At 35.6% G+C, this 17,970-nt stretch overlaps 1 protein-coding gene across 1 annotated transcript; it reads left to right on the top strand.

The window, feature by feature from the left end:
• The first annotated feature begins 1,521 nt into the window (after window positions 1-1,521).
• LOC107002922 (putative lipase YOR059C) lies at window positions 1,522-3,326 on the top strand. The gene has a single exon (XM_015201130.2). It carries the CDS (start codon window positions 1,927-1,929, stop codon window positions 3,010-3,012), a length of 1,086 nt encoding a protein of 361 aa, XP_015056616.1. The 5' UTR covers window positions 1,522-1,926; the 3' UTR covers window positions 3,013-3,326.
• Window positions 3,327-17,970: the final 14,644 nt, after the last annotated feature.

Here is a 17,970-nt window from a genome sequence, read left to right as displayed (position 1 = left end):
TAAATTTAGTGCACTTTTTTCAAATTTTATTTGTGTCACATAAATTAGAAGAAAAAAACTAACATACGTTGAACATGCATTGGCATGGACACCTAATATATATATATATATATATATATATATATATATATATATCAAATATTTGTTTATACAAAAATAAGGTAATTATGTACCAAAATAAACTTGCATTATCTGGTCAACCTTTCTAACTTGTGTTCATATTCCAATACAGTGGGACAATCCAATAAAAAAATAACAACTGAATAAAAATACAATACAAGTATCCAAAATGTACAAGTATTTCATCACTATATAAAAAGATTGAAAATTAGACAATCGTCCAACTCTTTTTGTTCATGTTCTATTACGTAAAATGTAGATTGAAGACAATACAATATAAGTATCCAAATATACATAAGTTTTTCACTATATAAAAAATAGAATGAAAATCAGACAATCCTCCAATTCTTTTTGTTCACGTTCTTCCTGTACTACATACACAACTAATGAACTCATCAACCTTTCAACATGATGTCTACAAATATAAATTTCATATAAACAAGACAGAAAAAGGAAATAGAAGTGAATTGCTCATGAAAATCAAGTAAAAGATAGTGAATTGGAAGAAAATTTGAGAAAAAATTGGTATATTAAAAGAGAAAACAGCAAAGGGGGTAAAACACGGGGAGTAAAGCACCGAAAAAGATGTTTGATTGGTATTAATTAGGCATTAAAATTATTATTGCTATTTAATAATATTTGTATCCATATGTAATCTTATTAAAGAAATGATTCTGAGTGTAATATTAATTTTGCTATATCATATTTAATTATATCCATAAAAACATAAAAAGAATGAACTGTAGTCATTTACCTTAAATATATATTTCAGTTTACCATATTCTTTAGTTTTTCCTAATTTTATACTCCAAAGTCCAACCCAAACTAATTCCGTAAATACTCATTCACTCAAAAAAAATTAAAATTAATTACAGTCCATCCCTCCTTTTAGTTTATGCGAATTCTTCCTTCATCTCCCTTTAAATTTAGAGAAATTGTCACTTGCGTCATGTACTAGAAAAGACAAGTAGGGGAGATGCAAAGTGGAAAGGGGATAGCTATATCTCGTTTGTTTTTGGGGTAGGATTTACTAATTTTTGGACTTTACTGAACCTTTATCCTTTCTCTCTTATCACATCCCCATCATACTAATATCTTACGTTTGGTTTTTAAAAAAATTCAATTTTCGCAAAAACTAAAAATATTGCAATTTTTTTTTTAAAGCCAAACATCATCTTCTTCCTAAATGTTTTGGGTCTTCGGAAATAGTTCAACTAGTGCAGTCCCTCATAAAAGTCACCATCTCGTCTTAGAAATCTGAAATAACTTTATTTTGCTTTCAGTTGGAAGAAAACATAGAGTTACCACAACAACATACACATACTTTTATAGTATCATTGACTAAATGAGTATGGTGCAAACAATTTACCACAATTATTTAAAAAAAAAATAAAACACATTTCCCTAAGACATTGTGTATCAATATATTAAACATGTATGCAATCTCAATAAACTAGAGAATATAAAAGTCAGCTGGCAAAGACAAAAAAGAAGGGAGTAGAACTCTCCCAAATCCCAATTATGGTGGACCCATCCTTTAAAATATCCATATTGATAAGAAGCCAGGACATGGGCAATGAACATGGAGGATAAATGGGTAATAATACTATATTATGAAAAGAATGGGGGAAATGCTGACATAACAAACAACAAATTCAGCCATTGCTATATATTTATCGCGTCATTACCTCCAACTTTTTATCATGATTCGTCATATCAATCTTCCTTCTCTTACAATATATTCTTTGATGTCTTTTGGCTATATTCTAGGGCTTTAATTGGAATTTTCTCATCTTTTTTTCGCCAATGGACGTGGAGGATAAGCCTGAACATCTTCTTGTTCTTGTTCATGGCATCTTGGCAAGCCCAAGTGATTGGACATATGCACAAGCAGAGCTAAAAAGGCGGTTGGGAAGAAACTTTGTCATGTATGCGAGTTCGTGTAACACTTTCACTAAAACCTTCACCGGGATTGATGGAGCTGGAAAGAGGCTAGCAAATGAAATCATGCTGGTTGTAAAGAGGAGAGAACATACCTTAAAGAAGATCTCATTTTTAGCTCATTCACTTGGTGGATTGATTTCAAGATATGCAATTGCTCTTCTTTATAGTGATGATCTGGTTGCTGCTTCAGCTACTACAAACATCAAGCAGAAAGGATTAATTGCTGGGCTGGAACCAATCAATTTTATCACCTTAGCAACACCACATCTTGGTGTCAGAGGGAAAAAGCAGCTTCCATTTCTATTTGGAGTTCCGATCTTAGAGAAACTTGCAGCACCAATTGCTCCCTTTGTGGTTGGTCAAACTGGTAGACAGCTTTTTCTTACAGATGGCAAACCCAACAAACCACCTCTTCTACTTCGAATGGCATCCGATAGTGATGATGGTAACTTCATATCAGCCCTTGGTGCTTTCAAATGCCGACTACTTTATGCGAATGTATCCTATGACCATATGGTTGGTTGGCGTACATCCTCTATACGAAGGGAGACAGAACTTTGCAAGCCTCCTCGGCGGTCTTTAGATGGCTACAAGCATGTTGTAGATATGGAGTACTGTTCGGCTGTTCCATCTGAAGGTCCTCATTTCCCTCCTGAAGCAGCCAAAGCAAAAGAGGCAGCCCAAAATGCACCCAGCATGCAGAACACATTGGAATATCATGAAATTATGGAAGAGGAAATCATACGCGGCTTACAGCAGGTCAGTTGGAAGAAAGTTGATGTTAGCTTTCACTCAGCATTTTGGCCTTTCTCAGCTCATAACAATATCCATGTAAAGAATGAATGGTTTCACAATGCTGGAGCTGGAGTAATTGCTCATGTGGCGGACCACATAAAGCAGCAAGAGAAGCAACAGGAATGCTCCTTATTTATTACTGCTAGTTTGTAGCTTATGCAGATAAGTTCAGAAATGAATTGATACATCAATTAGTAAAGCTTGATTCTTCTGAGGCAATTGCAATTCTGATAAGTGTTTGTAAGAAAAAAAATACAAACAAAGAACTTAGTCACCTTGAATGAGATAAATCATATGCGTGCTTCGCAACATCATTGTAGTTTTGTCCCTTGAGAGAGACGCGAGCTTTTGACATGTCATGCCAATCCACTGTCGCCACTTATTGGCTGTTAATAGTGCTCTCTCTCCCCCTAATGCCCATCCGAGTTTCAAAATTGGTTAATCAATCCAACTGAGTATTGGACTTCCATTATAGCCTAAAGCAACTAGTATTTCAAATGCACATATCTTTCCCCAACAAAGCTTGAAGTTCCATCAATAGGATCCAAAATCCAGATAAAAAGATCCGGAAGAAGAACATTGTCACGAATGAGCCGGATTGATCTCCTCACCATAAATGGAGTGGGCAGGGAAGGCATTGGTGATTAGGGAAACCATAGCTTCTTCTGCTTCTATGTCAATGCAGGTGACTGGACCATCCCCATTCATTTCCCTGAACACAAATCTCACACGTGACATGACTAGAATAAAATTTTCAAATAATCTGTCCAGCGACATGGGCCACTTCATTAGCTATTTCAGCAGCACAATCAAGTTTCGTGTTGTTTAACACCAATGATGCAAATCATCCAAAACTGTTTCCATCTGTACAGATTCTAGGGATAACTCTAGAAGGATTATTCACTCCTGAAAACGAATCAGTTATCATCAATCATTAGTAGGACATTGAGTTGACATACAACAATAACAAAACCAAATAACATGTATGGATTCTCACTAAATATTTTAAAATAAATGAGAAGTCATTGGAACACCTTATGTAATTTTAACGACGACTGCCAATTATATTGAGTATCAATTATGATCTGTTAGAATTAGTTTGATTCTTCCCGATAACAAGTGTAGCTTGAACACGTGGACATGTTTCTTCTATCTATATACCAAATTACAAATCAATAAAGATATATAGAGAGACAATGTCAGATTCAGGATTAAAATGCAGTGGTTTCAAGGTTTGTAATTCCACAGGGGCAGTAACCACAGTTAACATATGCCAATAACTAAACCAACAAACAATAACAAGTAATCCCACAAGTGCGGTCTGTGAAGAGTAGTGCGTACACAATCTTGCCCCTACCTTGGGAAGGTAGAGTGGTTGTTTCTGATTGACCCTCAACTCAAGCAAAACATATCAAAATCAAGTATGGGAATACATTGGGGAGGAGCACAGTAGCAACAACAAATAATATGATAACCGAAACAAAGAAAACGACGGGTAATAATAAAATCAAAGAATAAGATAGTAGGAGAGTAGCGATTCCTTGTTCCAGAAGTAGTTGGTCATGGTCAGCATAATAACTATATCAGAATATAAACGCTATCGCTTATCAGATCGTTCAAAGAGTTCAAACACAAGCCTGAAGAGACTAAAACCATCAATACTAAACCTCATGAATAAAGTTCATAGATCCATTAACCAGCACAAAAGGATCCTAACAGTTTAGCATGCATCTACCAGTACAAGGAATATAAGCTCTGAGTACATAAACTTTAAAGCCAAACTGTGATTATATGTATATATGCAGCAGAAGGAATATAAACCACACATGCAATATCAGAAAACCAACCGTACAAAAATACTACTCCATAAAGTCCTTCATTCCATACCTCTTAAGGTAATACTCCCGGTTAAAAAGAAAACTCAAAATGTAGGTAGGGAAAATCCAGTCAAGGAGCCCTAATTTTCCTCCCACTCGATATCTTTCATGTCTTGGACAACCAATGTAGAATCAAAAGATCAGACTAGACCAACAATAACTAAACCAAACAGAGCAAATATTAGCTCTCAGTATGTATTTGGATTAAGTGAGGAGTCATTGGAACACATTATACAAATATAAGAATTGAGTTTTAATCTTTTAGAAACAATCAGTGATGGCAACATTCGCATGGATCAAAGATAACATGTTTATGTAACAAACTAACCATAATTCAAGTATTGATGAATCGGTATTGTGCTACATGTTTCTTTTTTATGTAATTAATTGAAGATAAAACTCTTTCTTATGATAGTAACTGACAGTATCAAACTTAACTTAACAATCAAATAACAAGTCTCTAGGTCATATGCAAAACTTTTCAACCCACATCCTTGGAGGATCATCAAGTCCTCTGATTTTGGGGAAATTGTAGTCCCAATTTCAACAATTTCTATAATCTTATCTTTACTAGCTTACAATTTTGCAACTTCTAATCTGTTATGTGCAGCCTTCCTGAGACTTCTGGGAAGGGAGACGTAAAGCTAAGAAACCTTGTTTGTGTTGTTGCTTTTTTTTTTTTTGGGATTGTTTTGGACTGTCTTCTTGAGTCGATGGCTTATCGGAAGCATCCTCTTTACTTCTGAGGAAGAGTTAACGTCTGCATACACTCTACCCTCCCACCCTCCCTAGACCCCACTTTATGGGACTACACTGGGTCTCCTAATCAATTATAAAACTAAAAAACTGTGTAAATAATAATATTAAGATTTGTACATTAAGGGATTTTTACACTAAACAATAGTCCAACAAAGTCCACAACACTGATTACACAAAGAGTAAGCCCATGAAAGGTAAAATATCATTAGAAGTGGTTAGGACCAAATGTTTAGCAGCAACCCATAAAGGATAAACAAGATTTTTGAAAGATCTCTGCAAAACCCTAGTTTATATATTTTATTTCATCTTCCTCGCTAGTTGCCACTACGTCTACGAAAACAACAAGACTTCAACCCTAGTTCATTCCGACTTCTCTCTCTTTCACGCACCGGCACCTGCACCAGTGGCACGCCGAGATGGGTTCGACAACCAAAATGAAGAGTTAGCGCAACATAGGTTTTAACTGCGAGCTAGTACGATGGTCTCTTAATGATCTCATTAGTAAGTTCTCTTTTTTTCGTTTTGGAAATGTGAATTTTATCATCATAGAATCAAGAGAATGCTATGGAATGTGCAACTTTGTAGGAAACTTAAATTATTTTATGGGGGAAAACCAAAATACTACAAAAAGGATAGCGTTTATCTTTGATTCGTAGGCTGAATATCCACAAGTCTGCTTCAAATTGATGTTTGAATACAGCACAGTATGCTGGTGTAAAAGATTATGAGCCTGCCTATATAGATCAAGTTTCGCGTATGCAGAGGTTGAGAGCTAGTTTTGCATCAGCCAAAAGCAGATACAAATCGCTAACACCAACAGCAAGTGTACTCTCTCTATCTCACTCCCATCAACATATTCAATTTCAGAAGTTGTTAACGAAAATGTCCATCATAATAAAGTGATAACCACAAAAAAGGGATCTTCATTATAATTCTTCGATAAAAATTTAACAAGCTGCAAAGACCCAACAAAGGAAAAAGAAGATAGTACAAACAAAGTTTCAGTACTGATACCAGCTAGCAGATGAACCGAGGAACTCAGTGCGGCCGGCTGACAATTCAAATGGAAGAGGTGATTTTCTGTAGTGGTCTGGTGGAACAAAAACTTCAAAGTCACAGATGGTTGTAATGAGTGCAAAACAAAAGCATAGGGAAGAGTTATAAGAATCTCAAAATCACAGAAAAAGACCAATATTGAAATCGAAAAATAGATTATATAGGTTTGATTTGAACAAAGATATTGAACCACTTATACAACACTCAATTATTTTTACATTATTAAATATTGGAACTAATTTGCTCTACTAATGTCAATTTTTCTATTTTTTCCACAATTTATATCTAAGATATATATTCATGAAAAATGAAAATTATAACGAAAATTGCACCTACAAGGAAATAAGGAGAAGAAATCAGAAAGGCTTTGTGATTCTTCTTCTCAATTCAGGACCGCTCCTGATGGGAAGCGAGGCAAACCGAAAGAGAGAGTTGCGCTTCCTGACACTGTCGGCGTTTGAGGGCGGTGCCGCCACTGGAGCAGAGGCTACGGACGGCGTCCGATTCGGCCGGACATATAATGGCCACCATACACTCTGCCAGCGACCGGTTTATATGGCGGCATGCTAAGTCCCTCTCCCTGCCGGCCGCAAACCGGCGGTGACACCCAGTTAAGGCCGTGTACAGCCGATTGCAGTCACCTCCAACTGAGGGTTCTCTGCTCGACATAGTCCTCTGTCTCCGATGGATTGTTAGATCTGGGAAGGCTTTGAAGAACAATTTGGAGAAATTTATTGCTGCTACAATTTTGTGATGAACTTTTCGCAGGACTCCTTTCAAACTAAACAAGGCAACAATACAAATACAGTGTTGCTCAACTTGGCAAAACTTGAGCAATTTGGCCAATTGAAATTGAATTTGATAGTATAAAATCAAATTGAAGTTTTTGAAACATGTAATTTGAATTTTTTAAATTATACTTAAATAAATCTGATATTTTTATGGCTCAACTTTGTCTTTTAGAGATACCCATATGAGCCACTTTTATAACGAGGGGTATATCAGCTCTAAATGACAAAGTTGAGGGGTATATCAGACACTTTTCCTATGGCAAAATATAGAAATCACATTCTAAAGCTAAAATAACAATTTATTCCTTAAAATTTATAATTACAAAAATTCCTCAAAACAAATATAATAATTTAAATGTGGATACATTAATCTAATGTGCGAGATACATTAATTTGATGCACAATATACACTAATCTGATATACGAGATACACTAATACGATGCGTGAGATGCACTAATCTGATGCGCGAGGTACATTTTATACACGATACACTAATTTGATGTTCGAGATACATTAATGTAATGCGCGAAAATGAGGGATTTTGAAAATTTGTAAAACTTATAGGGGATAATGGTAATAAGTAAACTAAAAGGTGGAATTTCCGTAATTAATATTATTTTCATACATGACCAAAATATCAACGTTATTTTTAATTTTTTATTATATAATTTATTATTACTCTCATATTAGAAAAAACTTGTTTCAAACATGTCTATCTCACTACTCTCAAGGGTATTTTTGTCTTTTCAGCTTCATATTGTAGTTATGTGTCTTCTTGCTGTGTTATCATTTTTGACTTTTCAGCTCCATGTTATAGCTACGTGTCTTCCTCCTATATCATCAATTTACACCGTCTCTATCTTCCATCATTTATACTCTACCGTTTGTAGATATCAAAGTTCTTCTCTTTTTTTTTTAGTATTCTATCGAGGTAAGACTCTTTCATGTTTTCATTGAGCTTTTTTTGTATCATATTTTTTTTTTGTCAAAATTGAAGTTTAGAAATACTTCGCCATTTTATCTTTCTTTGACCAGATTTGATCTGTGAATATTTAAAATTTGATCTGGGTGTGTGACGATTTGATTCTTCCATTTGGGTTTGTTATTGATGTTTGATTTTACTTGTGTTTTCTAAGTCTAAATTTTCAATTTGGGTTTGGTGATTATGCTTTCCCTATTCTATTTTGGAATGTCAAGAAACTGCATTCAGATTTTTGTTGTGTTTTTTCACATGCAGTAACTAATTTGGTGTTTTACCCTCAGAGTTAACTTTGTGGTTCCTTTATTTTAGTTGAATTTTTTTATCAGAATTCTTTTGAACTTCTTCCATTCATATATGGATTTTTCATCGAAATCAATTTTCTGGGCTCTTGTGGGTTTCGTTTGGAATTTTTTTGGATTTATTTTGGAGTTTTTTTGGATCTTGTAGGCAATGAAATTGAAAATCCCCCCAATAGATTCTGATGCTAATACGCCAAATTATGCATATAACTTACGTTGCCATACTGTATTGGTTTAGTTTTAGTATCTCCTTTATCTCTTTATGATGTTTTAAACAAAATAAATAACAACATATGAATTTTAGTCGGGATGGCCTAGAGACTGAGTTATTGTTGTGGGAAATTGAAAATCAAGGTTGGAATTCCAACAGAGAAAGAACTGAAAAAGTGCAGAAATTCCTTGCATCTGCCTAAGCTTAGTGAATTTAGTTACTCGATAGTTGTGTTGCTAGGTCCCGACAAAGGAATAACTGAAAAAATACATAAATTTCTTCCATCTGCCTAAGCTTAATGGATGGAGTTACTCGAGATTTGTGTTGCTAGGACCTTAGTGAACGGAGTTGCTCAATATTTGTGTTGCTAGACAACAGTAAGTACCCAGTAAGTTGGTCGAGGTTCACACAAGATAGCCTAGATACAACACTTATAAAGAGAAAAGTTTATGTTGCTTAGGTAAAGTTTATAAGAGTGATTAGCTCGTTTATCTTTACTTTGTCATATGAGGTTACTTGGTTCTGTTGACATTAATGTTAATAAAAGATATTACCTTACTTGATTACCGTTTGCTTAATGATGAAGTAAGGATGTTTTAAGTGGTTGTTTTTTCTACATCTCTTAGATGCGGCTTTTCGGCTTTTCGCAATACAGTCTAAATATGCACAGGTTACGAATTTGCAATTACTCATACTCAAATTTACCTATTGATCTATCAGTAGGTCTAGCATAAGTCTACTAACCTCTAGAATTTATATTGTCGCTAATGTTTGGATATATGATGATGATGTTGTTTTTATGCAAATAGTTCACTTCTTAATCAATTGCCTGTGTTATGCCGTGAAGGATAGATTGAACTTTTGAACGATAATGAAGAACCACTCTGTAAATTTTCTTGCTCTGGTCTTCCTATTTCTTTTGTCCAAAACTTAAAAAGGAGTTATCTTCTTAAAAATCTTAAAGAAGTGTCCTCGATCAATAAGTGCGAAAGGATGAACGAACCGGTAAGATGAGAAACTTATTGCAGTCATGTTAGTTGATTCTTGACATTTCACTTGACGTTTAATTTTCAATGCTATAATTTCTCTTTTTACTATTAAGTTTTTATTTTTGATGGTCTCTGGCTAGTGGAATCGTGTAGTTTATGTTTTTTTTTTTCATAGTTGATTTCTAGGATGCAGTTGACATTGTGACTCCTCATACCTATAGTGAAGCAATTTGAGCAATAGTTAAAGGTATGACCAACAATTTTTTTTGGGTCAGTACCCAATTGCCATTGTCATCTTTAACATAAAAGACTATATTTTTTCATCTTCTATCACTTAACAACTAAAAGGTGAAAGAATTTCGTATTTATATCTCTTTTAAGAAGTCAGTTAATATGAGTTTATAATTTCTAGAAGTCTTTCCCAGTTTTAAGGTACTATTATATTCTTTCCTTAGGCTTAATTTAATGTTCTAGAGGAAAGAATTGGTAGGTAAAAGACTAGAGTTTTGTTCTTTTCAATTAGACATTTGCTCTTGCTATATTTGGTAGTGTTAGTTGAAATATTGTTGTTTTCTGAGTTTTGATGAGGAACACTTGCTCTTGATAAATGACATAGAAGTGGTAGAGGCTATAAATTCAAAAAGTTCTATGCTCTTATGCAAAGGGAAATGATTCAATGCGTAGATATTCGCAATGATTTTCTAGATATTGAGAGAAAAATTAGAGTGAGGAATGTGTACATCACAAATTTGAACTTTGTCCCTGATCCAAAGTCGAGAAAAGTATTTAGACGGGATCATGATTATTTTTTTAAGAAAATATACTATGTATGATTTTTTTAAACTTGTAGGGTTAGTTTTACCATGTTGTGCTTCCTTTATTGAAGCTTTGAGATAGCACCACATTGCAATGCATTGTGTATTTACTTTTGCCCGATCAAAGTTAGAAAAGTGCATTAGGAACATTCATTTGACTATATGACATTTTAATTATATTCAGACGTTTAAGCATGGTTCAAATTTTTTTATGCAATCTGCAATGCTGTGTTTATTTCAATTTCACTTATATAAGTGAAATTTTGCTTTACGGCGTACTCTACTGATTAAAGAAGACGACAAGACACAGAAAATCCATCATTGGACAAGGAAGAAAAAGAAAGAAAGATCTATATGAACTGTATGAGGAACAACTACGTAAGGCTTAAACTTACAGATATCTCAGAACAAATGAAATCTTATTCCATATGCAAGCCCAATTGCCAATATCCAATGAAAATCAACGATTTTGAGTTTTAATATGCTCCAACTGCAAGCAAATATTTCCAAGGCATAGGTCACATAGAAGATTCTATTGTACACCTGTCGTCGATCAGCATATCTCACACCCAAATATACACATATCCTCATCTCATCTAGATATACAATTGTTAATATATTTTTACTTTTCAATAATAATTCTCAATTAAAAAAAATTATCTTTGAACATAAACATATTCATTATTGCTTCCATAATAGATGTCAGTTCGAAGTAATCATCCAAGATGATACTGGTTCAACAACTATTATTTCAGACAAGATTGGAGAAGAACTGTTCTCTTTCACTGTGGCAGAAATTTATGACACACGTTGCATCAAAGTACAACACTCTACAACCTCTTGCTTCTTGCTTAAAAATCTATCTTACCTGATTTCCTTTCATCTTTCAACAACAGTTGTTGCCACTCATATCTGTGCAACACAAACTCCTACGAAGACATTCACTATCCAAATGAAGAAATTGTTCGCAAAAAATAAGGATGCATCTTCAGCATAGTTTTTCATCAGGTCAATCACCGAAAAAACGAAAAGGATCTTGCTAGCAACCTGCCATTGCCAGTCACTGCACCGACTACTTTACAAATCAGCAAATGCAAGTTGAAGAAAATCATGACAAATGAAGGCTAAAAAGGTTTATCTCTACATAACTTTCAATTTTTAGCCAATAATATTACATATCCCCTTTTAAATCCACTTCTTATGTTTGATTTTCTCCTCATTCTTTCTATTCTCACACTTTCTAGACTTCTTCTGATAAAGTTCTTCACATATTTGACTCTTTTCCTCACTAAAGTTTCTTTCTTTATACTTTATGTTCTGTAAATGTGATTATACTAATGTTTAGATGATGTTTCTATCTTTAAACTTTAACTTGTTGTTCTGTTTTATTGATGTTTTAGAAACTTTTCTTATGTGGATGTTTATGTTATTCCATGACCCTTTTGGACTTGAGCATGAATAATATTGTTTGGGGTTCTTGTTTTGTAAAATGCTTACAAAAATGAGTTTTTGGTGTAGTTGCATTTTTCTGAAGGATTTTGGTGATCTATTAGACTAAAAAAGATCATCTTCTAAAAGTGTCTTTAGTTGATCACTTTTGAACAATTAATAAACTTGTCCATTGTCTAATTTTGATTATAATATCGTTTTGTAATCAATCCTGTGTTAAACCTTTTCGCAATAAATTTTCGTAAGCGCTGAAAATCGACTGCAAGCAAAATAAAAAAAAATGATTTTTATTAATGAATCGTTGTGAGTACAATTTCGTTGTTCTTTTGATTCTCTCTCCTAAGTTTCTCCGCGATTCGAGGGCCTTTAGTAGCTTATTTCCCAAATTTTTGGGTGATTTAGACCTCTTTGAGATGTTGTCGATCTCTGAGACGTCGAAAAGCGCTTCGTCGTTGTAAGTTGGTCTCCAGGAAGAACTCCGTTGATCACTCCTTCAAAGAACTATATTATGTTGATGTTTTAGCTTTCTCCAATTTGCTGAATGCTTGTTGAAGAATTTTCTGGATCCCCTTCTAATGTCATGTCCATCCCCTATTTATAGTTGTAGGGGGTGGACAAGGTTGCATATGATTGGCCAAAGGATGTCATTCTGACACTTGACACATTGTGATTTATTCTTGCATTTGACAACGACTACCACCTCATTTGGACACGTGGTGTCACCTTGTTGGTTTCGGATGCCTAGTTACTGTGACACGTGGCATGGGTTTGGGCTTCAAGGTGAAATGGACCTTGGATTTGAATTAATTAAGATGGACTTATTCATTTGTAAAGCCTAAATTAATTATTCAACCCAAATGAACATGGATTTAATTCAAATTTTGTATGAATTTGATCCAATACAATTTTGTGTCTACAAATGCCCCTTACTTCGAGACTTGTCGACGTGGAGGCTTGCCGAAGTTTGGCGACAATACTTGAAGTAGTCATGAATGTGTTCCTCCCCCTTTTTTTTGAGACTCGTCAACGTGTAGGCTTGCCGAATTTGACGACGAGAGTTTATGACTTCATGAATGTGTATTTATTTTTTCGAGACTTCTCTACGTGTAGGCCTACCGAATTTGACAACTAGAGTTGGAGTCTTCATGAATTCATTATTGAGACTTCAAGAGTAGTTGTTTCTTGTCGTTGTATTCTAACTAAGCCACCACCAATAATTTGCTTGTAGTGATCTCGATCATTTTTTAAAACCTTCTTGCTCGACAACCACATGGACCTTCTATATCGATTTCAAATAGATAGATCTAGTGGGTAGTAACCTTATTACTTTCCTGTCTGATCTTCCTTGCAAGGTGGAAAAAAAAGATCAAGAAGACTGATTGGATTTTTTTACAAATAAAAAGAATATAAACTTTTCTTTATCCAAGTCAATGAAAATAATATTCTTTCCTTAACTCTTTGGTTCATCCTTCCATATTGGTATGACTTCAAAATGGACATGAAATATCTCAAATCAAATCAGATTTTTATTTTCCAAATTCACCTTATTATGCCTTATAGGAGAATTAGAAATCCTTCACAAGAATCCCTATATAACCCCCTCCAATGCATAAAAAAGATTTCATCTCACAAAATTCTAGATGTTGCAAACAAGTTAGCAGTGTGTATTGATCTCTTAAGTTGTGCGTCGCTTATTTTTTTTCAAGTCGACAGACGTAGCCTCCCTCGTATCTCGAAAGAAACTTCGTTCTTGCAACTTTCTCAGGTAACTTAGGATTCTTCTTAGCAGTAACCCGTTTTTGTAATTCAGCTTTGCGCACCTGTAGCGTAAAGTCCATATCTAATTGTAGAAAATATTGAAATTGCAAGCTGTTTTCTTTTTCTTAAACTAGAACTTTGGAGCTATAACATAGTAGAAAGATTGCAGCCGAACGTTTTATCCATTGCTACAGTTCTTATCTTCAATGTTGGACCTGCTTCTGATTGACTGATTTGCGCGTCCGTAGTAGAAAATTCATTTCTATTTGTAGAAAAATCGAAACCACAAGCCGCTTGGTTTTTCCGAAACTAGAAACATTGAACTACAACATATAAAATATTTGTAGCCAAATTATTTTTTAATTGCTACAGTTTTGATCTTCTAGTTTGAACCCATTTTTGATTGACAGATTTGCACGTCCGTTGTGGAAAATTCATTTCTAATTGTAGAAAAATCGAAATTGCAAGCCGTTTGATTTTTTCGATACTAGAAGCATGGAACTACGACGTATAAAATATTTGTAGCCAAATCCCTTGTCAAATACTACAGTTTTAATTTTCAAGGTTGAACTCATTTCTAATGGTGAGATCTGTTTTTTTGTCTTTTGATTACTCTAGTTGTGTTTTCGCCAATCTAACCTCATTTTTTTCAAAGCCTTGTTGTGCGATCTTGATTTCCAGCAGCGACAATGGACTTTAGTGACCGAGATACGCCATTCCCTTGCCTTGAAATCGTGGAGAACAAGCAACATTCGCACGCCAAAGTTCTCACCTTGAATGTTCATCCTCCGGTGATCGGCGCCTTCCCACTTATTAGAAAGATGCTGGACACTTCTCATCATCTCCCGGAGTGGTCGTCAACAGAAACGAAGCCTGTTACGAATGATTTCTCCGACAAGGTCATAAGTGAAAAAGTTCTCCTGTTGAGGTCTTCTACTCATCAAAACGTTGTTACCATCCCTCCTCGTCGTCATGAACGTCTTAGCAGTTGGCGTGTTCCTTCTTCTGGGTTTGGTGAGGTTCGCTATACGTCTGGCTATTGGGAGTGGGTAAAGTATGTGCATGCCCGCTGCAAGGAGACTTTAGATAACATCAAGACTTATGATGCTATCTTTGCTTCAATGTTCACATACGACCACAACGAAAATGTTCTCCAGGTCTTGAACGAGAATTGGCGTCAATCCACTAATACGGTCTCTACCTCCGTCAGAGAGTTGTCTATTTCTTATGGTATTTGAGAACCATTGGAGGTCTTCCTGTTCATGGTTTATTTTATGATGAAGTTATACCCTCATATAAGGAGTTGACACATGTAGATGATCAAGGGAAGTATTTTCTCCCAAGAAGTTGCTCCTTCTTATTTTTAGCGTTTTACCGACTTACCAAAGGTGCCATCGATGAAGTTTCTTTTCGAGAATGGATAAAGTTTTGGTTTAGAGTGCCGAGAAAATATGTCGAGCCTTCACCAAGGACGTCTAAGAATCGTACAAAACCAAGGATGAATCATGACCCTTCTGGAAATATTGACATGAGCTTTTTGCCTCGAATCGAAGAAGAGAATGCTCCTTTTCTCGAGTTAGGCATAGAAAAATCATTCAGAGATGAGACTAATCTGGTGGCTTTTCTTACATGTTGGATGTGCAAGTCTGTTATTCCTAACAAGAAAGCTGATTGTATTTGTGCTAGCGTCTCCAAAGTCGCAAGCTTGATGGCTCATAGAGAAATATTTTCTTTGGCGGTGCCTGTCCTAGGAAGCATCTATCGCGGCCTCAGGGATGTATTCACTTCTTCAAACTTGGGTGCTTGTAATATACATTACTGCCTCACCATTATGTATATCGATGGATAGGTTAGTATTTTGAGACTTACTTCCATGTTACTCGTCCTCAACGAGGTGTGCGAATGTGGCAGATTTCTGGAGAAAAGATGGCGAAATATTTTGATCTTGTTGACGCTCACAAGTTATTTCAACAAGTAAATGTGCATGACCTCCAAAATCTGGCCATGCTACAAGGAAAGGAGCTATATATCGATGATAGTGAAAAATTGTCCACTTCTTAGAGCGATTTTCTTATAGGCCTCCATTCAAGTTTTGCCACTTTGACGCTGGATGATGAACTGATTGTGGGGCCTTATAGTCCTCATCGATTCAGTCGACAATTTGGATTGTCAAGACGTTCTTGGCGCACTCATAGAGAACCATTAGTATGGTTCGCTACTAGGTTTGGTGAAACTATGGGATTTATGTGTTCATCTTGGGAGCTCTTCGAAGATCATCATACCAATGCGTCCATCCAATAAGGGGTCTTTAATGACTCATGAGTATTCAAATTGGTGGCCATCCCATCGAGAGATTCTGCTAAGACGAAATACCCACATAATTCTGAAAGGCCCAAAAAAAGATGATGTTTCTTTACCAATCAAAGGAGAACAATTTCAAGAAAAGCTTCCTCAATCGTTAAAGTCCAAGGAGACACAAAACATCCCTCCGCAATCTATTAGAGTTGTTTCCAAGTCTAAAAGTTCAAAGAGTAAGGCTACACATGTGGATAACGGAGTTAAGGGTCCTTTACAGACTCCTAAGGCTGCCGACCTCACTGATAAAGAGGTGATCGACGTAACTCTCAAGAGGAAGAAACCTTCCAGCTCATTGGACAAAGGTGTTGTAAAGTTACTTGGCATTGCACCATCTTGCAGCAACACATCAAAAACGTCTATTTCACTCCATGAGATTGACATTAGCACTAGTGCAGCCTCTAGCTCCAACGAGAGCAATGTTAGCCAAGAGCTACATTGGAAGCGTTTGAAGAAAAAGCCTAAGGACTTGAACACTCAACAATGCGAGTTTGCTGAATTGGATTCCATTAGTATTGATACTGCGATCTTTGAAGACGGTGCTACTGGTTCTACAATGTTCTTGAAAAAATTGGCACAACAGGTAAAAGTCAGCTCTTGAATATTTCTATAAACTTGCCTGCCCCCTTTTTTTCAATCATTGGATATTAATTTTGACTTTTTTTTAATTATCCAGTTGGGTCTTTGGGATATCCCTAGCGATGTAGATGTATTTGAAGATTGTATCACAAGCTCGAATTCTCTCAATGTGGCGAAGAGTTCGCACCTCCATCTTGTTGAAGTTAAGAGTCAAGCCGCGAATGAGATTCAACCAACAAAGCTGATGGTCCCTTTTTCTGAAAAGGTTGAAACTTTCAAAACATCTCAACTACTAATGTGGAGGTTGTTGAAACTTCTCAAATTGGATGTTCAGATGTTTCCAAGGATTTAGTCCGCCCTTTGCTGGGAACTGCCTCTAATTTTGAATCACAAAAAACTATTTCTAGCTTCAAATTGTCTTACGTTTCTGGATGTGGCGCACCTTATGTGAGCGTATCACTCAATTCTCTGCTGAATCTTCAGAGAACCTCAAAGAGTTGGAGGCAGGTGTTGCCTTGATTCTTAATGGGCTTCGAGAAGTTAACATCATCAACCTTGATCCTTTAGAGGTTCTTCTTGAAGATTTTTTCAAGAAACATCGAGATTACGATGTTGCAAGGTTGTCCACTTCTGAAAAGATAACGAGGGATTCTCATCAAGAGTTGTTTACTGCTGCCCAACAATGTCTTGATACCGCAAATGAGGAGAGAATCAATATGGACAAAATGGAAGAGCTTCAAAAAGTCCTTGCAAGAGATGAAAAGGAGTTAAAAGCGTGGGTTTTAAAGAAGAAGAAAACCATCTCACTTATTGAGGATCATCAAAAGAGGTTGTCTGAAAATCAAGACACTACCACTAATCGTGAAGATTATATTCATGCCATTGAGAAAATCATTCCCTTGTCAGAAATAGAAATAGATTTATTGGTTCGTTGTGCGTCCAATGGTCTTCGTGAATTTCAGCCTAAGTTGTCCGCTTAGGTTCCCGGTCCTTCAAAAGTCACTCTTAGTGAACTAAGTAACATCCAAAACAAAAACCTTTTTAGGTGCATTAACCTAAAACGACCCAATACCAAGGTGTATTGGGACCATTAGAAGACCACCTTGAGTCTAATTGACCGCCAGTCAATATAATACGATCATTCGACTATTTGTTTAATTTGAAGGATATGTATGTCGATTTGTACGTAC

The sequence above is a fragment of the Solanum pennellii genome, chromosome 11 (genome assembly GCF_001406875.1).
Source record: "Solanum pennellii chromosome 11, SPENNV200".
Classification (NCBI taxonomy): domain Eukaryota; kingdom Viridiplantae; phylum Streptophyta; class Magnoliopsida; order Solanales; family Solanaceae; genus Solanum; species Solanum pennellii.
This window is presented reverse-complemented; position numbering and strand designations above follow the sequence as displayed.